The sequence below is a fragment of the Sus scrofa genome, chromosome 12, assembly GCF_000003025.6.
Source record: "Sus scrofa isolate TJ Tabasco breed Duroc chromosome 12, Sscrofa11.1, whole genome shotgun sequence".
NCBI classification, from domain to species: Eukaryota; Metazoa; Chordata; class Mammalia; order Artiodactyla; family Suidae; genus Sus; species Sus scrofa.
Window position 1 is genome coordinate 17497821 of NC_010454.4, and position 21495 is coordinate 17519315.

Here is a 21495-nt window from a genome sequence, read left to right on the forward strand (position 1 = left end):
TTTAGGGTAAGGAGAAGAAAGGGTGGAATTCCCATTGTGGCGCAGCAGAAACGAATCTGAATGGTATCCTTGAGGATGCGACCTGGATCCCTGACCTCGCTTAGAGGGTTGGGGATCTGGCATTGCCTTAAGCTGTGGTGCAGGTTGCAGATGCAGCTCTGATCCAGCGTTGTTGTGGCTGTGGTGTAGGCCAGCAGCTATAGTTCCGATTTGACGCCTAGCCTGGGAACCTCCATATGCTGCAGGTACAGCCCTAGAAAAGACAAAAAGACAAAAAATAATAATAATAAAATGAAAAAATAAAATGAACTGTATTTAAAACAACCAAGGGAAGGGCATGGAAAGTGATTTATGATTTACGGGGAAAAAATAAGACTAAGCCATTTGTGGATTATAAACCAAGGAGCTAATAAGTAAAAATAGCATTGTATTTAGTCAGTGTGACAAAATAGGGAAAATGGAGTATGAATCTTTTCATTCAACTTCATGGATGCAGTAGGAGGAAAAAAAGAAAGTGCAAGTGTAATTGAGTCAGCATCTTTTCTGCTTGCTTTTAAAGCTTAAAAATTATATTTATGGAAAAGTTACAGAAATAATACAGAGAATTCCTATGTACTGCTTTTATCCAGAGCTCATCAAATTTCATTTTTAAAAATCATTTTCTCTCTTTCTCACTCTACACACACACACACACACACTTTTCTGAATCATTTGAGATTAAGTTGCAGAAATCATTCCTCTTTACCACTAATGCTTTAGAGTGTATTTCTTAAGAACAAAGATGTACTTTTTTTTTTTTTGCTTTTTAGTTTTGCACCTAAGGCATATGAAGTTCCCAGGCTAGGGGTCAATTTGGAGCTGTAGCTGTCTGCCTACCCACAGCAACCACAGCAACCACAGCCACAGCAACGTGGGATCCAAGCTGCGTCTGCAACCTACACCACAGCTCATGGCAACACCAAATTCCTGACCCACTGATTGAGGCCAGGGATCGAACCCACACCTCATGGATACTAGTCGGATTCGTTTCTGCTGTGCCACAACAGGAACCCCCTCCTGTTCTTTACTTAGGAAATGGCAACTTATGCTTTTTCCCCAAGTTAAAGGGAACTTAAATATTGGGATTACCTTTATTTGGCCTTTCTTTGTGGAAGTAGGATGAGAGAGAAAAGTTTTTTGACGGGGGTGAAAACAAAGGAGATTAGATATGGGTAGCTGGTAGATAAGGTTGCGTAATTAGTGCTTTCCAAACTTGCCTCAAAGAAACACCTGGGGAGTTTGTTTGTTTGTTTTAAAAAAAACATTCCCAGGCCCCTCTCTTAGGGAGTCTGATTCATGAATCTGTGTTTTTAACAATCACCCTTAAGTAGTTCTTACCAGCCATATTTTTGGAAACACTGACATAAGTGAGTCCCTTAACTACCACTTCTTCACCTGAAGCATAGTGAGAAGCAGAGACAGTGGAGGGGTTTGGCACCAAAGGGAAGTAGGTTAGTGGATGAAGCCAGGGTTCCCTATTTGTAGACACTGGCAGAAATAAAAATGAACACTTGTTAAATCTAATGAGAAAATTGGTGTGTATGTAGCTTAGTTTCTAATTTTCTTTTTTTTTTTGTCGTTTGTCTTTTTTAGGGCCACACCCACAGCATACGGAGGTTCCCAGGCTAGGGGTCCAGTCAGAGCTACAGCTGCTGGCGTAAGCCGCAGCTACAGCAATGCCAGATCCTTAACCCATTGAGCAAGGCTAGGGATCGAACCCACAACCTCATGTTTCCTAGTTGGATTCATTAACCATTGAGCCACGACAGGAACTCCTAAAGAGGTTTTTTTTTAATTTTTTTTGTTTGTTTGTTTTATGGCTGCACCCACAGCACATAGAAGCTCCTGGGCCAGGGATTAAATCCAAGCCCCGGTTGTGGCAACGCCAGATCCTTTAACCCACTTTGCCAGGCCAGGGACTGAACCTCTATCTCTGCAGCAACCCAAGCCACTGTGGTAGGATTCTTAACCCACTGCACCATTGCGGGAACTCCTAAATTTAACCATCCCCCCCCAACTTTTTAAAGAGTTTTATTGAAGTATAGTTGATTTACAATGTTGTGGCAATTTGTTCTCTACAACAAAGTGCTTTAGTTACACATGTATGCACATCCATTCTCTTTCAGATCCTTTTCCCACATAGATTATCACAGCCAAATTTAACTTTTAATGTAGATAAATTCTGTTGTAAAAAAGTGAAAATTCAAGATTATAAATCTTGATGAAATGAGAAGTGTGTTTTGTGGCTTAAGTTATGTTTAAACAGTCTCCCACCACCAGAAAAGCTTATCTTGAAGGTAAAGTCAGTTCTTTAAAAGGCAAATCAGACAGACCCATGGCAAAATTATAAAACTCAGTATTCAGGTGGTGGTAAGGTAGAGTAAGCTTGAGTCAAGGAAGGGCTTGGGGGCCTGATTGATGCCATGATGTAGCCATAAGGTAGAAAGCTGGTTCTTTGTAAGTAGAGATATAGGCAAAGAGAGGATAGGAAGTTTTTGGTCTGAAGGGGAGTGCTAATTCAAGGATTGTGGAACAAGAGTTCTGTCTGTAAGGGGAGAATTCTTTAGTGAAGTCAGTGATTTTAGTCTGAGGGAATCTTCTAGAGGAATCATTTGGTCTTCTCTCCATCTGGAATGCCATACTAAATATTGCAGATGGTTCAATTAACATGTTTTTGACCATTACGTGTCTTTTTGTCATGTCTGTTTATGCAAAGCATTGGCTATAATTTTTTTGTTTATAAAATAGTTTTAATTGTTTGATATTAAATTGATATTAGTCGTAAAACAAACAAACAAACAAAAACAACTCTTCTCCACCTTCTGGCCTTTTACTCCTGGTTGAAGCCCTCAGGGCCTCTGTCCCTTTGGGGCTGATGATGGAGCTGACCATGGTGCTGCCTGGGAAACTGTCCATGGTGCTGCCTGAGCATTTGCAGTTGTAACAGCCTGGTCTTTTCTGCTGTGGCACATTGACCTTAAAATGCATGTGAAAACTATAGTCAGTAATGATGATATTTTAATACATTTATTCAGATTTCCTTTTTTTTAATTAAAAAATTTTTTAATTAAATTAAAAAATTTAATTAAATTAAAAAAATTTTTTTTGTCTTTTCTAGGGCCACTCCCGTGGCATATGGAGGTTCCCAGGCTAGGGGTCTAATCGGAGCTATAGCTGCTGGCCTATGCCAGAGCCACAGCAACACCAGATCCAAGCCACATCTGCAACCTATACCACAGCTCACAGCAACACCAGATCCTTAACCCACTGATCGAGGCCAGAGATCGAACCTGCGACCTCGTGGTTCCTAGTTGGATTCGTTAACCACTGAGCCACAACGGGAACTCCCCTTATTCAGATTTCTTGATATAAAGATGATTCACACATAGACACACACGCGCACACACACACGCATATATATAATACACACACATATACATATGCCGACCTGTATATGCATTATGACGTTACGGAATTATTTTAGGGGCTTTAATACACGAAATGTTGTCGTACTCTGCAGATCTTTTGGAAGTGTACTTTTTCACTCAATATTATGTTCTAATGGCTCATTCATCTTTATTAAATATGCATCAGGTTTTAATTTTAATTGCACATTATTCCACATTATAAATATGCCACATTTTATTCATTATTTCCCTACTGATCAGCATTTTTTAAAATGTCTGACTATTAGAAATAATGCTGTGGTGAATCTCCCTATAAATCTCTTTTTCAGGCAAATGTTCCAAGAGTCTTTCTGGGACAGACACCTGTTAATGAAATTGCTGAATCAATGTATTCATTTTCACATCAATATTTCATCCTATAAATATCTTCATTATATGGAGAAACAACTAAGCTCCCTTGCTTATAGAAGTTACTCAGAATGTAACCTCTACTTTCTAGGGAATGTTAGACAGAACACCCAGAAGTGGAGGCAGGAGTGTATTCTGAAACTTTCAGCCAAGATTTGAACTTATTTTTCAGTCTTCAGTGAATTTTCCAGCCCTCACCCTGCTTTCTTTGTTATTTTGCTTTTGATAGTGTTTATCTTTTTTTTTTTTTTTTTTTTTTGTCTTTTTGCTATTTCTTAGGCCGCTCCCGCAGCATATGGAGGTTCCCAGGCTAGGGGTCTAATTGGAGCCGTAGCCACCGGCCTATGCCAGAGCCACAGCAACACAGGATCCGAGCCATGACTGCAATCTACACCACAGCTCACGGCAACGCCGGATCCTTAACCTACTGAGCAAGGGCAGGGATCGAACCCGCAACCTCATGGTTCCTAGTCGGATTCGTTAACCACTGCGCCACGACGGGAACTCCGATAGTGTTTATCTTTAAAATATGTGTCCCCTTTATGATGGCAAACCAAAATATAAAAATATGATTACTCAAGCAATTTCATTCAAAGGATTTTTAGAAAATCCTTGTATATAACTCCAGTGGTTAGACTGTAAGAAGTAAGTTTAGAACAGAAATTGAGTATGCAAAGACCATGAAGATTTATCTAGCTCCGAGTCTTATTTTACAGATGTGACAAATCCAGGTACAGAGAGCTAGCTGATTTACTTAGATTCTTCTAGTTACTAACAGAATCTCTTGAAACAAAGACTCCAGAGTCCCTATGTCTTGCTCACTTTGTTATTAGCCTGAAGACTGTAGGTGTTTGGTTGCTGTTGTTTCATTTAAACAGTTCATGAATATATAAGGCATCCTACAGACACTATTAATACCAGGATGAGCTAAAAACCTGGTCTTTGTTCTATTATGCATGTAGAGCTTACTATAGTTCCCTGGACATCATAGATCCTCAGTAAATATTCTGGTAGTATTAAAAAAGAAATGTCAAACTCTGAGTTCCCCTGGAGGAAATCCCCTCTAGTAAACATTTTTTTCCTCAAGTGTTTTTTCTTTGTTTGTTTGTTTGTTGGTCCTGCCTGCATTCTAGTTTGTTAGGACAAAAGAGTCCACACATCTCTCACCTTAGCTCTTTCTTGTGTCAAGCAAAAATCTTTTTTGGAAGCAGCATGTTATGCCCACTCCACTGGGACTTCCTTCCCCCTACTGTCATTTGTCTTCTGTTTAATAAAAGGGGAGAAGATGCAGAGGCTGTGTGAGGAGGACTGTAACGTCCCCAGAAAAGTTGGGTGAGGGGTAAAAGTACAGGAGAGTGCTGTTCAATAGTGTTCTAATTAATTCAGGGAAAAGAAATCTCTAGTGGTTGTTATTATTATTATTATTATTATTATTATTATTATTATTATTGTCTTTTTGCTATTTCTTTGTTATTATTTTAAAAAATTTGTTCCTATGTGTCCTTCCACCGAAGGCCGTGATCAAGTTCTGTAATAATTCATTTATGCGAAAGTTTTAGTTACTTTATTTGGTGTTTCTTTGCTTTAAGAAATGCTTCTTTTCCCCCCAGTGTCCTCTTATACATTTGACAAAGCCAAACAATGTATTGGCACAATGACCATGGAGATTGATTTCCTGCAGAAAAAAAGTATTGACTCCAACCCTTATGATACTGACAAGATGGCTGCAGAATTTATTCAGCAGTTCAACAACCAGGCGTTCTCAGTGGCACAACAGGTAGTTTTTTCTTTCATTTCCTTCATTTACAGGCATTCTAATCTCTGCAGTTGTCCAAAATCAGTTCTACATTGAAAATTCTGAAACAAGCTTTGCATATAAACAGCTATTTCTAAGATGAATGATTAAAAAGTGAGGGAAACATATATGCAGAACCTCCAGCAGTCTGCTCAGAAAAATTCTACAGTAGCTTTTATTTCTTTATTTTTTTAATTTTTTTTTTTGTCTTTTGTCTTTATAAGGCTGCACCCGCATCATATAGAGGTTCCCAGGCTAGGGGTCTCATTGGAGCTGTTTACTGCCAGCCTATGCCAGAGCCACAGCAACGCCAGATCCAAGCCGAGTCTGCAGTCTACACCACAGCTCATGGCAACACCGGGTCCTTAACCCACTGAGCGAGGCCTGGGATTGAACCTGAAACAATTTGGTTCCTAGTCGGATTTGTTTCCGCTGCACCACGACAGGAACTCCTCTAAGGTAGCTTTTAGGTTACAGTGTCACATATAATTACAGCAGCTTTTCCCTCTGTAAATTTGAAAACACTGTAGACATGTATGTCCCTAATTTCTTACTTGTTTTCTTCTAGTGGGGCATTTGTTTTGTCTCTGAATGTCTTTCTCTTTTACTGATATATTTCTGTAGAAAAGTAATTCTTTTTTTCCCTCTTTTTTATGGCTTGCATCCACGGCATGCAGAAGTTCCTAGGCCATAGATTGTACCTGCCCCACCAGTGACCAGAGCCATAGTCGTGACAATGCCAGATCTTTAACTTGCTAGGCCACTAGAGAACTCCAGAAAGATAATTCTTAACTTTGGTTATGGATTTCTATGAGAAACTCTTAAGGAAGTTTTGTGTGTGGGTATGTGTATGGGTATACACGTGCATGTTCAGCTTTTATCATGGAGTTTTTTTTTGCTTGTTTGTTTTTTGTCTTTTTGCCATTTCTTGGGCCGCTTCCTCAACATATGGAGGTTCTCAGGCTAGGGGTTGAATTGGAGCTGTAGCTACCAGCCTACACCAGAGCCACAGCAACGCGGGATCTGAGCGGCATCTGCAACCTACACCACAGCTCACGGCAACGCCAAATCCTTAACCCACTGAGTGAGGCCGGGGATCGAACCCGAAACCTCATGGTTCCTAGTCGGATTCATTAACCACTGAGACACGACGGGAACTCCTATCATGGAGCTTTTGATGCTCAAATTTTCTCTTCTTGAAAATGACATTGTTTACATCACTCCTTTTTTTGGACTTTAGTTAATAACATATTGTTTAACCCCCTAGGAAGAAATTCTGTTCTTTTAAAATTTTACTTAGGAGTTCTCCGATAGCCTAGCAGTGTTGTCCTACTGTGGCTTGGGTTCATTTCCTGGCTTGGAAACTTGCACATGCCGTCAGTGCAGGGAAAAAAAAAAAAAAATCTACCAATGAAAATAAAATAAAAATTTTACTTAAGGTATAAGTTGATAAATTGCTCATTGTACACATAAATCATTTTTCTTTTACTGCTGTACCATTACATTTGGTCTCTTTTCCTGTGACTTTCTTAATCATTCCTAACTCCTTCCTCCTACCATAGCTCCATAGCAGCTGTTCGCAAATGGTGGTCCTGATGGAATTCCTTGAGAATCTTTTAAATAAAATAAAGGTATGGGGAGTTCCCGTTGTGGCTCAGTGGTTAATGAATCCGACTAGGAACCATGAGATTTTGGGTTCGATTCCTGGCCTTGCTCAGTGGGTTAAGGATCTGGCATTGCCATGAGCTGTGGTGTAGGTCGCGGACGTGGCTCGGATCTGGCATTGCTGTGGCTGTGGAGTAGGCCAGCAGCTACAGCTCCAGTGAGACCCTTAGCCTGGGAACTTCCATGTGCCGAGGGAGCGGCCCTAGAAAAGACAAAAAAAAAAAAAAAAAAAAGACATAGAAAATAAAAAATAAAGTTATGTTATTTGTGTTAACAATAATGTATTTATTTCTTTTTTAATTAATAAAATTTCTTGTTCTAATTTCTAATATGGTGAATATCAACAGATACAATCTGTATACACAAAATTTTGGGCGTCCTCAAAAATGTTTAGACATATTCAAGGGATCCTAAGACCAAAGGGTTTGAGAGTCCCAGCTCATAGCCTTCTGATTTCTAATGAGTTCCATAGACTGTTCATGTGTCTCTCATGTGGGAAGGTCTGTAAGATGGGGAATGAGAGAAGTGGTGAAAGAGAGAAGTGGTGAAAGATTTGTGGGAGTGCATGGAGCGTCACTGTCCGGAAGAAGAAGACTCGAAGGATCTGGATAACCCATGCATCATAACATCACTTTCCCAAGTGGAAACTGCGCGAATTACTGATACACAGGACAGAAAAAGATGCTATGTATTGGTTAATGTTTTCAAGAGTACTAGAATTGGAATGAACCTCAGAGATTATCTTTTCTAACCTCCTCATTTTGCAAACGAAGGATTTTAGGTCCAGAGAAGGTCCATCACATGCCCAGGCTTCACAGCCAGGGGTGTAGCTGAGACAAGAACCCATTAGTCAGTTGGTGAATTAAATATTTATTGAACACCTAGCACATCTTCAGTAAATACTATTTTAGGCCCTGGGGATCTGCAGTTCACAAAACAGACACAATTCCTACCCTCGTAGAGCTTACTTTCTAGTTGAAGAGAAAGAAATGCCATGTGTGTTCCGTACTTTGAGGTCAGTAAAGTGCGCTGCTGCTTTGGATTAGACACTTTGAGGAGGCTCCCCAAGAAGACAGTCAGCTGATGATTTGTTGACCTGTTGGGCTTTATTGTAGTCATTCTCGATTCTGGCACTTTTTGACGATAGTTGTGCTCTAATTGTCTGGCTAAACTTCATTGTTTATACTTTTGCCCTTGCATTTTAATAGAAAATGCTTGGGAATTTGTACTAATTTTAAGCCCAGTGGCATGCAGATGGCTCCAAACCTATGAAAGAAAATCCTCTGTCATACAGAGAAGAAATACATATCTTACTCCAAATCACTTTTCTTCAATTTATTCTCATTTGCAGTAATTAGTAGTGGCAGGATTGACAGACAGTCAGCTTCGCCTATTCTGTTTACTGTTATACCCCAGTTCCTAGAAGAAGACCTGGCTTATAGAAGGTACTCAGCATTTGGGGGAGTGTTAGGCCCTCAGAAGCTCTCTCTGCACTTGTATGGCAGGCGTTTTGTATTGGTTGTGGAAAAGCACGACTTTCAAGTCACACACCCAGGCATGTATCCTGGCTCTGCTATTGACTGTGACTATAGGATCTTAGTTTCCCTACTAGTAAAACCGGAATAATTTGTTTCCAAGAGCGTTTGTGAATATTAAACACAGAACCTCCTGTAGTGTTTGTTTGGTTCATAACGAATACTCAGTAAATGTTCATTCCTTTTCCTCTCTTTGACTGTCTGGGTAGTTTGCCTGTGGGGAGGATTTAGGAGGGAATATACCAGGGAAAGCTGCTTGCCTGCATTCGGTAAACACTGGCGATGATGTGAGAATCAAGCCATTATGTCATGAAGTGATTCTTCTTCCCGTACTTGTTTTCTATATAGCTCGTGTTCAGCTTCAATGAAAAGCTTTTTGGCTTACTGGTAAAGGACATTGAAGCCATGGATCCAAGCATCCTGAAGGGAGAGCCTGGGACGGGTAAAAGGCAGAAGGTATGCCTTGTTTCTAGTAATCTTTATGATGTGCATTGTGCAAATTAATATAAATTTCCTGGTGATTCTCTTCCTCGGGGATTTCTTTCATATTATATACTTTTTCTTTTCAGATAGTAGGGAGAAAAATGGCTTTGAAAGCCAGCATTGTTATTGAAATATAGTGTAAAATATACTTATTTGCAGATCTAATAGTAACTTGAAATTTGTATATGTACTTGTAATCCTGGTTGAATGAACGTGATATTTATTGTAAATAAATGATGACAGGTGGTATCAAAAGATATATGCATTGAAATAAAATAGGAATAGTAGAAGGCAATTGATAAAAGTAAATGTAACTTAGATGATAATTTGGACAATTTTCTTTGCTCAGAGAGACCTCTTTCCTCTTTGTTTTTTGCTTTGCTTTGAGAAGTGCAGAAATCTGCTCTTGATTACTAATTATTGTCTTTCTATACAGATTGAAGTAGGACTGGTTGTTGGAAATAGTCAAGTTGCATTTGAAAAAGCAGAAAATTCATCACTCAATCTTATTGGTAAGCGTTTTTAGAAGATTCTGAATAAAGTGGGACTATCTCTGTTATAATATGCGACTGGACTGTCGTGATTTTTAAGTGGGGAGGGGGAATGGGGACACTCTCTTTAGAAAGCTTATCACAGGGGAGTTCCCTTCGTGGCACAGTGGTTAACGACTCCGTCTAGGAACCATGAGGTTGCGGGCTCGATCCCTGGCCTTGCTCAGTGGGTTAAGGATCTGGCGTTGCCGTGAGCTGTGGTGTAGGTCGCAGACGCGCGGCCGGGATCCCGTGTTGCTGTGGCTCTGGCGTGGGCTGGCAGCAATAGCTCCGATTAGACCCCTAGCCTGGGAACCTCCATATGCCACGGGAGTGGCCCAAGAAATGGTAAAAAAACAAAAAGAAAAAGAAAGCTTATCACAAAATCACAGAGCATTTCATATCTGTCAGATGTGCTGATGTAGAAAAAAATTTAAAACCTTCACTAGATCAGCATTATCCAATAGAAATATGATGTGAACCACATGTCATTTTTAATTTCCTAGTAACACCACTAAAAATAAGGGGAAAGATACAGATAAAGTTAATTTTTAAACATTTAATATTGAAATAAATTCAGGCTTACAGAAGGTTTATAAAAAAAAATTGTGCAGAAAGTTTCTGTATACCCTGGACCAGCTTCCTCTGATGTTGCATCTTAAATAACCGTAGTACAGTTACCAAAACTAAACTAACATGGTTCCATTGCTGTTATCTAAACTACAGACTTTATTTTGATTTCACCAGTCTTTTCATATGTCCTTTTTCTGTTCCAGGATCTAATTCAGGATCCCCCATTGCCTTTAGTGGTTTAGTCTCCGTAGCCCTGTCCCATGTCTGACATTTCCTTAGCACTAGTCACGATAGCCAAGACGTGGAAACAATACTTAGACTTTCATTGTCTTTCACAACCATGAGAGCTGGTCAGTTATTTTGTAGAATGTCCCTCAGCTGGTTGTGTGTTAAATGTGGTACTAGCATCACTTGTATTAGTGATGAGTTAAATGATGAATGTGCAGGTAAAGAGTCTTTCCAATAACTTTATAGTTCAATCTGGCTTACATGTTAGCCCTACTTTAATTATATTAAAGTAACGCAGATTGGTCTTTAAAATCAGTAAATCACCAGAATAATGATGCCAGAATAACTATATAGTAATTCTTTTTAAAATTATTATTATTATTCTTTTTCATGGCCACACATGCAGCATATGGAAGTTCCCAGACCAAGGACTGAGTCCGAGCTGCTGCTGTGATCTATGCTGGATCCTTTAACCCACTGCGCTGGTCTGGGGATCAAACCCATGCCTCTGCAGTGACCTGAGACACTGCAGTTAGATTCTTAACCCACTGTCCCACAGTGGAAACTTTAGTAATTCTTATTTTTGGTTGACTTAACTATGTTTATGTCTACTCCAGTACAAAGTAGAGGATTTTCATTGGTTTACATACTATCATATCCAAAATTATTTAACTTCAAATGCGTGGCTTTTTTTCATGACCCATAAATTATCATTCCTCCTCATCATTTTTTCTTAATTCTAAAAATATTTCATAAAATATGGATAGGTACTCATTCAAAAACAACTCACCTTAAAATTTTTAAATTTGATATTTTCATACTGTTTTATAATTTTTTTGCTTTACATATTTCAATCATTTTAATAAATACATTTCTGCAGTATAATTTTTAGTGACTATATATGTTTTATGGATGTAGGATATCTCATAATCTCCCATTATTGATCCAACACATTTCTGAAGTGATTTCTTTGTGTATTTTTTTTTTAAGGGCCTCACCTGCAGCATATGGAAGTCCTCAGGCTAGGGGAGGAATAGGAGCTACAGATGCCCACCAATACTACAGCCGCAGCAACGCCAGATCCAAGCCATATCTGTGACCTACACCACAGCGTATGGCAACACCAGATCACCAACCCACTGAATGAGGCCAGGGATTGAACCTGCATCCTCTAGGATTCTAGTGAGATTCATTTCTGCTGAGCCACAACGGGAACTCCTGTATATTATGTTTTGTACACATTTTGTTGAAGTATATTATCCAAGAGAACTGCATGACTTTCATACAATATAGGTGTTTCTAAGTCATTCATGCAGAGTTGTGATTGATAAGTTTTCCCCCTCTTTGGAAAGTCAAATTGTATATTGATTTATCATGCAGTATGTTTAGCCACAAGAGGGCAGTAGAGTGTAAGAGAAAATATTTTTCAGCGCTTCACAGAGGAAATGTTATGTCTACAAAACTCTGACAAAATTACCATCTAGGATAAACTTTTTCTATGTGACCTTTTCTTCTCTAATTAAAAAAACTATAGTATTACTTTCTTGTTTTGTTTATAGTAGAATGTACTAAGGCACTTTTATTCTTTTGTGTTTGAGATGGTTAACATGGTTCTCTTGAGTTACTTTAGGGGGCACTATGACATTTAAGGTAGATAATTTGTATCTGCAAAAGAATTTAAACACATGAATTTTGAAATCATTAAAATCTTTAGGATGATTTTAGCCTTTTGTGTGCAGATGACAAAGAAGCAAATAAGACCTCAAACTTAGTGCATCTTTTCAGGTTGAGGAGTTGTATTTCTAGTTATAAACTTAATCTAGATAAATACATATATTTTTAAATCTTGCTTTAGGAGCCTCGAGGGACTCCTCAATTTTAGTCATATTTCTGGCACCTGGTGTTTTCTTCATCAGATATGCATATGATGTTTCTTCCAATTGACCAAGTTAGTTAACTTAGGATTAGCAGTTAATAAGGCCAAACTCCATGAACTGATTACAGCATGAACCTCACTAATCGTTTTATAAGTGTTTTACCCTAAATGGGGACCAGATGAAGTAGTGAATATAGCAAAACTTGTCCTTATTAGAAAATCAGCTAAGAGCATGTTGTTCATCTTTGTATAAGGGTAGCTTCTCTTTATTCACCGAGGCTGCCCAGGGAGCTCTGTCTTTTTATACTTAGTGATGAAGTTCTTGTCTCACATTTGATTATCTTTGTTTGACATAGGCAAAGCTAAAACCAAGGAAAATCGCCAGTCTATCATCAATCCTGACTGGAACTTTGAAAAAATGGGAATAGGAGGTCTGGACAAGGAATTTTCAGATATTTTTCGACGAGCATTTGCTTCTCGAGTATTTCCCCCCGAGATTGTGGAGCAGATGGGTGAGTTTAAAAAGGAAAATTTGATAAAAATCTTGTATTTTTTTTTAATGAATATGACGAAGTCTCTTTTCAGTAATGTTTTGAAATTATTTTTCAGTCCTAACAAATATTTTGTTTTTGACTTCTTCAAAAAAAGTTTTTTTAAAAAGTCTTTGAAATATTAGAATTTTTGAATTACATTTTAATTTTATGGGGAAGTCATAGAAATATTTGTGGTTGCTCCATTTATTCATTCAAGTATGTTTTTTTTAAAGGACATACTTAGAAATTTCATTTTACTTGTACATTTATGAGTTTTTTGGTAGGACATATTTAGAAATTTCACCTGACTCTAAAGATTCACTGTGGATCAAATTTACCCTGCTGAGTAGTCATTATCTGGTAGACTGTGGGCATTGTTCTAATATTAGCTGTTGCTTCTTTTTATTGTACTGTTATATTACCCAGTTAGTACATCTTCTAGTAAATGGATACTTGGCATGTTTTAAATTTGTCCAGAAGGACAAATGCAGGATATACATAGCAATTTCCCTACTGCATACAAAGAAATGCACTAGTCACTTATCACTTTTTTTCTTGAAGGTTTATTTAATTTATCTGTGTGTGAAATGGTTTTACTTGCGCTAGTGGCAATGCTGCCATGACTGTTCTCATATCCATATCATAGGTTGGATTGGAATGTGAGCCGCAGAATATCTGAGAAAGGAATTTATAACATAACAGCTTCTGGCAGGCTATTAGTATTAAAAACAGTATCCAAAAAGAAAAAAGAAAAAAAAAAAAAACCTAAAGGAATACAATACTCCCCTCACCTCCATCATTCTTTATCTTTAAATTGCTACTGGGAGATAAAAGTATATTCATCATGGTGGGGATAAGAACTACTTTCTAGGCACTAAGTGCTAGGTTCTATCAGCCTCCTATTGTTGGTAGTTTTTCTGCCTGGCCGTTCACCCTGAAAAATTACAGGCACAGCACACACCTGTTCACTGGCTAAAGGTCGAGTTTGGAATTGGATTAAGAGAAAATGACAGAGACCCTCATCACCTGAGTTTTAGACACCTTGAAACGGCAGTAACCTACTTTTTTATCTGAGAGCTACAAAGGCCAAGTCCATAAAAAACAGAATTTTAATTTGGAAAATCGTAAAAAAAAAAAAAAAGATGTAATTCACGATCTTGGTACTATGTATTTTGAGGCACAATAAATCCATAAAGATTTTAATCAAGACATGGAAATATCGTTTAAGTGTATTTTGGTTTAAGCAGCGATTGAAGGGTGATCCGAATGTTCTCAGTTATTCTTGTGGAATATTTTTGCTGGTTTTAAAGCCTGGCCCCAAACAGAAATCTAATGATTTTGTTTCTTTAAACATACATACTTAGCCAACAAATGGAAAAATAACTGCTTCTGTAAGTTTTATCTTTTAATTATATTATAAATGTTTTCTCATGGCTTAGGACTTTCTGAGGATTCGGTTATTCAGGAAATAGTTTCCTGGTTGTGCATTATCAAACCCTACTCATTAGGACCTCTGTCTGAGGTTGAAAAGATAATGCATAAAGGAGCAAACTCGTGTGGGTCGATTTGTGACTCTGCCAGCTGTTGAAGAGTTTAAAATTAAAACAGATTTGGAATTGTTGAGTGAATTTAATCTGTCTCTGCAGTCCATATTGAAATTAGTTGAATTATATGTAGTGTGCTTTCTGTTGTTGTTAGTGTGTGTGTGTGTGTGTGTGTGTGTGTGTGTGTGTGTGTGTGTGTTTTAACTAGGGACTTTGAATTTCAATTTTGTGAGTACTACTATCCAGAACCTTTTCTATGGATTTATTTTTCTAACATTTTTACACTAATTTAGTTAGGTATAAATGAGTTATTTACTTTTTAAAAAGTAGTATTTTCTTTTTCTTTGTGGCTTTTTGCCATCAAGAAGCATGTGTTACCAATTTGATTTAAAAGACAACGGGTCTCAAGGTATTTTGGCTTCAATTAGGGTTGAATTTAAAGACTTTTTTTTTTTTTATTTTGGATGAAGACTCTCAGTGTCCTTATGCTACTTTTTTATGGTAAAATGGCAGAGAAATAATTCTCCTATAAGCATGTGTCTTTCCTTATTTTCCAATAGAGGCTTCTTTTTTACTTTGAATATTGGGGGAAGTACAGAGTAGAATACTTCACTGACCTCTATAGTATGGTTATAAAATTCTTATTAGACTTTGATAAAGGTATTTAAAGTACAAATTGCTACATTAAGTAGAATATAAAATAACCTTACAGGGTCCTTTTTTAAAAAAAATATTTTTGGCTGCTGCACCCACAGCACATAAAAGTTCCCAAGCCAGGGATCAAACCTGAGCCACAGCAGTAACAATGCAGGATCTTCAACCCACTAGGTCACCTGGGAACTCCAGATAGATCCTTTTTATAGATACCCTGTGTTTTACCCTGCCATGTGGGAACGAAATTGGCTGATTTTTTTTTTCTTCCCTTGCTCTTTGTTAACTAAATAGTTAAACTGAATGGTTGTGGAATCTTATTGAATGCTGAATATGATTGGTTAAATCACACGAAATGGAAAAAAATAGTGATTAGAAAAGAATAATTGATGTAGGTTATGGGACTATTTTGTTTTAAGCAGAGAACATTTTTACTTTTGGCTTGAGACCAAATCATTGTCTTTTACCATGGAGTCTAGAGTTATGTCTACTTTGTAAACAGGAATCTTAACTAAATGGATCTTTTTGCCTATATATCAAAGTTTCAAGTTCACAAAGTGATAAATTTAGAATTCTCTTCTGTCATTGTGTTTATGAGACTGATAATTATGCTTCTAGGGAATATCGTTCTTTCCTTTTGCTTGTAAAATTTCATGTTACTTTTCAGAATTGGAAATATAGCTGAGATGCATACAGAATGTTACCAATGAGATAGAGACTAGAGGACTAACCAGAGGGGCACAAGTATGCAGAAAAAATAGGGATCAGATGAGGTAATATATGTGACATAAGTGTCTAGAGTTTCCAATTTGTTAATTTCTCTCTTGAAACACTTTCAAGTACATAGTAGATACACCATCCTGTTTTTGTCATAATATTTTTACAGAATTAAAGTCAAGGAAGGCCTTGAAGGGGGGAAAAAGTCACATATAGCAGTGGAAGAAAGGTCATATGTGGAAGGAGGCAAAGAGATTACTTTGGGGAAAATCAGTTTCGATTTTTGTTGTTCTTGTTCTTCTGAACACATTATGAAGTAACTCTTCACTTTGTCCTCATCTCTAACGGTTGGACTTACCCACACCCGCAGCGGGCAGCTCTTCCTTGAAAGCATTAGCAAGGAAACCCATGGCTCGTGGATACCCGACAGCTCTTTAGTTAGAAGCCCTCTAAACACCCACAATGACAGCCGTTTAGTTAGGAAAGACCTGAAGTTTTTGCCTTGCGAGGTAATAGAAGCACTTTTGTGTCCCAGGATGGAAATGTGGGCATCCAAAAGCAGCATTTGTAGGTATCAGTGAATAAACTCGGCGGTCTTTGAGGGCGTTCAGGTGTCAACCCAAACACATATACTTCTGTTCAGACATTTACCGCACTCACTCCTTTGCGTGCCGTTTTGTGGAGAGTGCTCTGGATAAATAATGAATTGATTTCCTCAATTCTCACTATAGCCCTTTTGTTGGAAAAGATAGTTTCTACAAAGAAACTTCATTTTTCCGCATCCTTGGCAATTCTCTCTAAACTGTAAATATCAGCTCAAAAGCAACAATAAATCCTTTTCAAAGAACAGTGGAGTAATTGTTAAAGAATTACTGTCTCCTGATGTAATATTAGGACTAGGTTTACATGTATCGGAGGAAAAGGGGGCTCTGGCAGGAATTGCCTGCTTTAGAACTAGAAGGGGAAGCTGTAGAGACTTAGGGCCTTGAGCCTCATTCTGTCTTTGGGTGGACCTATTCCTCGTAGACAGGCAGGCCACCCCGTGGGGAGCAAAGCCACTGTTTATGGTCTTGCACCCCCTTTCTTTGAAACTGATGCTGTGCTCTTTTTGGCCACCTTTTCTGTGCCTCCCTCCCTAAGCCCATTTTCAGTCTGTATTTTTAAGGTTTCTTTTGGAATTCTAGAGGAAATATCACAAGTGAAACTGCAGTTACTCTGTGAGGTACAGAAGATAAGGAGCCTTTCGATCACGTGCAGACACCTTTCACATGCTAAGAACAGTGCAAGTAAAACACAGTGGAAGAAAGGGCGCTAAGGTTTTGTACATGCCCTATTTGGGAGAGAGGGAGTTCTTGCTAAGATTAACATAAACACTGACACTGTTAAAATGCATTTTCACACCCCCACTCATGAGGAGAGATTGCAATTTAAATGGGGGTTAAGACATCTCGCCAAACTCCAGGGCTCTGTAAAAGGAACCCTAAGGCTAAAGAGCTTATCTGAAATTTGAAAAAAAAAAAAAAAAAAAAATGAAGCTTTCTGACATTCATCTTTTTTCCTTGTATTAGTCATAACTTGCTTTTCAGCTATATTTTAGGTTTTGAATGCCAACCTGACATCTGTTCAAGTCTGCCTGTAATTTATTACGAAAGGAAAAGAAAGCAATTGCTCACTAGTTAGAGATGCAAAACTTCCCCCTTCTGCTTTTCCACAAAGTGCTTGTAGATGGTACTTGAATATCAAGAAGTAATAATTTAATAATTTACTAATTCTAACTTCAGTTTGGAGAATTTTCTTTTAAATTAGAAGAAGAAAATGGCTTCTGACTATGATTTCTAAAATCTCTAGAGCAGAATTCAGAGATAGAGCAGACACCCTACAAGAAAAACTATAGGTGCCTTTTTATAAACTGCAAGATCTAACCTTGAATTAATTTCTCCATTGATTTAAATTTTTCAAGTTAAACTTACTTACATTGAATAGAAAGAGTGTAATTATGCTTATATTTCAGAGTCAAATATATGTAAATTCAGTTAGCATTTTTAATTTATAAACAGACTTTTAAAAATTATTTATGTCAGGGAGGCAGAGCTGACTGTAGAGTCACCAATGGATTAGATTTGCTGACAACTTCAATTGAGTTACTTATGAATCAATGGTTGGGTCGCTCTAAAGTTGAAGTCTAAGTCTGAACCTAAGCGTTTACCAGGAAGGAAATGACTAAACAAACAGTGCTGCATCCTTCCGTCCTCATTGTGGATACAGTGAAGCAGATCTTAAAATGATACATCTTTAAATGCACAGATATGTTTTAATTTTGAAAAAACCTGAAAGTAAATGCATTACAAAAGTCTCTATGGACATGAATTAAATTGGAAAAAAAAAATTGTTTTCTTCTGTGAAAGGAAAGCTACAATGGGATAGAGAGGGAGATTTTTCTTCTTTTACTCTGTGTACCTCTGTCTCTGCATGTTTAACTGTGATACTGTATTTCTACTCGTGTAATTAAAAAACAAACAAAAAGATACTATCACAGGCTGCGGTGGCTCTCCTGTCGGCACAGCCAGGGAGCAGGGGAACAGGTATGCCTCACCCGCTTCGGGAAGTTTCTGTGGAAAAGAGCTCAGGGATAAGGCCTGAATCCGAGGGCTTTGGTGGCAGCTCCTTACAGAGCATAGGCACATATGCCCGTCCTTTTCTCCTGAAAGATGAAAACAATTTCCCCATTATGATACAAACTACTTCCTTCCATTACCTTTTGCATTATAGCAATGGATAAAAGTAGTTTGTATTCCCTTCAAACCGTTAGAAGAGCATTTGCATCCCAGCCTTCAAGCAGCCGTGGAAGCATTGGAGGGAAGAGTGGGAGAAGGGGGACATGAGGGAGAGCAGAGTTTCTGACATGTGGGGAACTGCGCTTGAATTTGTTCAGTCTTCAGAACCTTTTCACTGAGGAATCTAACTCATGCAACTCCTAAAGTGAAATGGTTGGTGTTTTTGTTTTTTGTTTTTCATTTTACTGCCATATTTAGGTTGGTGATGATGACGTTAGCTAATACTTATATGGGACCAGGCACTGTCTGTCCGTCCTTCCTTCTTCCTTCGCTCCCTCCCTTTCTTCTTTTCTTTCTTTCCCACTCTAGTGGCATGTGGAAATTCCCAGGCCAGGGACTGAACCTGTGCCTCAGCTGTAACCAGAGCCACAGCAGTGACACACCAGATCCTTAAACTGCTGAGCCACCAGAGAACTTCAATCAAGCACTGTTCTAAATGCTTTACACGTATTATTTAATCCTTCACAACAGCCTTATGAGGTACTGTATTGTCCCCATTTTACGGAGTCTTGGAAAGGTTGAGTAATTGGTCCAAGCTAGTAAGTGGCGGAGTCAGATTTGAACCCAGGCAATCTGGCCTCAAAGTCTATGGCATTAACTTTTTATATTATTCTATTCTTCTTTCATGAAAGCCCATCATATAAAACCACTAAAATGGACTTTCTCACACTTCTTGGGGACCTCGGAGGTGGTCTTTGAGGGACTTAGAGCCAAGGATTTTTCAACTCTGTCACCATTGACATTTGGATTGGATAATTATTGGGCGTTGGGCACTGGCTGCATTGTAGGATGTTCAGCAGCATCGCAGGCCTGTACCCACTAGATGCCAAGTAGAACTTCTCATTTCACCCCTAGTGGTAACAACCAGAAGTACCTCCAGACACTGTCAAATGTCCCCAAGAGCAAAGTCGTCCTTGGTTGGGAACCACTGATCTAGCACAGTTCCCTGGCTCTTTCTCTTGACAGGTGTAGAAACTATGGCCCAAGGTCACTAAGAAAGTCACATAAAGAACTAGGACTAGAACTTGGTTCAGGAGCCTTTAAAGGAGAAGGAAACGTCTAAGTTTGTACAACTAGTAAGTGGCAGAGCTGAGGTTCAGAATCAGGAAATCTGGTTGCAGAGTCTGCATTCTGAACTGCCTCTCTGAATATTGATGAGATGAAGCTGAGACTCAAGTAGTCAATAAACCTTGAATTTTGTCAGAGAATATCTTATGCGTACATAGGTTCCATTTTTGCCTTTCTTCCTGAATTAATTCTCAAATTTACAAAGCTTTCCACATATATAAAGGTTGTGATAACAAAGATATAATAGGTTTTGGGGGGGTGAAGACTAAGAGAGGAATTATTAAAACACTGAAGAGTTACAGATCTGGCTTACCTTCTACCATTTCCTATATGCACTTGTAAGTGACAGCCTTGGTATTCAGAAATTACTCAGGACTTTAGTGATTTGGTAGAATTCTACATATTGAGTATAGTACAGAAATCTGGCTTGCATTTAGATACCAGACAACGATTTAAACTTTTCTGGCCTCTCTTCCTCTGTTAAAGAGTTAAACTAGGAGTTCCCATCATGGCTTAGTGGTTAACGAACTTAACTAGTGAAAAAACCTGGCCCTGCTCAGTAGGTTAAGGATCTGGCATTGCCGTGAGCTGTGGTGTAGGTCTCGGATGTGTCTTGGATCCCGTGTTGCTATGGCTGTGGCGTAGGCCAGTGGCTACAGCTGCAATTAGACCCCTAGCCTGGGAACCTCCATATGCGATGGGTGAGGCCCTAAAAAGCAAAAAAAAACATAATAATAATAAATAAATAAGACAGAGTTAAACTACCTCCTCCTCTTGCTTCCTCCTCCTCCTCTTTATCTCCTTCTCCTGTCTTTCTCATCTTTCTTCTTCCCTCCTGCTCCTTCCCCCTCCTCCTCCTCCTCCTTCCCTCTTTCTTCTTCTTCCCTTTCTTCTTTTTACTGTCTCAATTGCGTTTCCTTAATTTTCTTATTTGTGGTAAATTTTTTGGAACTCAAATGTGGCCAAGTTCTGTGGACTTATCTTGGCCTGGATTAAGAAATGTAAGTGTGGAGTGTGTGAGAGTGAATGAACTAAGACATTTAAGATTCATCAATAAAGTACTTTTCTAGTAACCTGATAGATTCAAATTGCCATGAGCTCAAAAGACATGAAGAGCTGGTAGGACTATAATGTCTAATACCTAATTACTCTGCTTTCTTCATGTGTTTTTTTGTCACCTTTTGTAGCATAATACAGGGAGGTAGTAGTTGCTATGGGTATAGCATTTTTTTTTAATTAAAGTGTAGTTGATTTACAATGTTTCTTCAGTTTCTGTTGTACAACAGAGGGACCCAGTCATACACAGTTCCCTGTGCTGTACAGTAGGGCCCCATTGCTCATCCATTCCAAATATAACATATGCTTCCAAAAACCCCGAACCGCCCGTCGAAATTGTCTCAAGTGAACTGTCAACTTAGAGATGGCACATAAATTTAAAACTCAAAGAATCCTTTAGAAGTTCAACAACATCACCTAACAAATAATGTCAAAAGCTGTTATGTGATAAAGTGCTAAATGAGCGGTATAGATGGTAAATCCTTCAGGAATTTTAAGAGAGGATCACAGAAGACTTGGTGGAGGAGTCAGAGCTTGAGGGAGGACTTAAATG

The 21495-nt window shown here is 38.4% G+C and overlaps 1 protein-coding gene across 3 annotated transcripts in view; it reads left to right on the plus strand.

Moving 5' to 3' along the window:
- NSF (N-ethylmaleimide sensitive factor, vesicle fusing ATPase) overlaps window positions 1-21495 on the plus strand; it is a 165340-nt gene that overhangs the window by 38825 nt on the left and 105020 nt on the right. For all 3 annotated transcript variants that reach the window (XM_005668696.3, NM_001244560.1, XM_013980864.2), the window contains exons 5-8: window positions 5465-5631; window positions 9198-9305; window positions 9769-9844; window positions 12896-13051. In XM_005668696.3, coding sequence (XP_005668753.1) covers window positions 5465-5631; window positions 9198-9305; window positions 9769-9844; window positions 12896-13051 — 507 coding nt within the window. The remainder of the gene's footprint in view (window positions 1-5464; window positions 5632-9197; window positions 9306-9768; window positions 9845-12895; window positions 13052-21495) is intronic.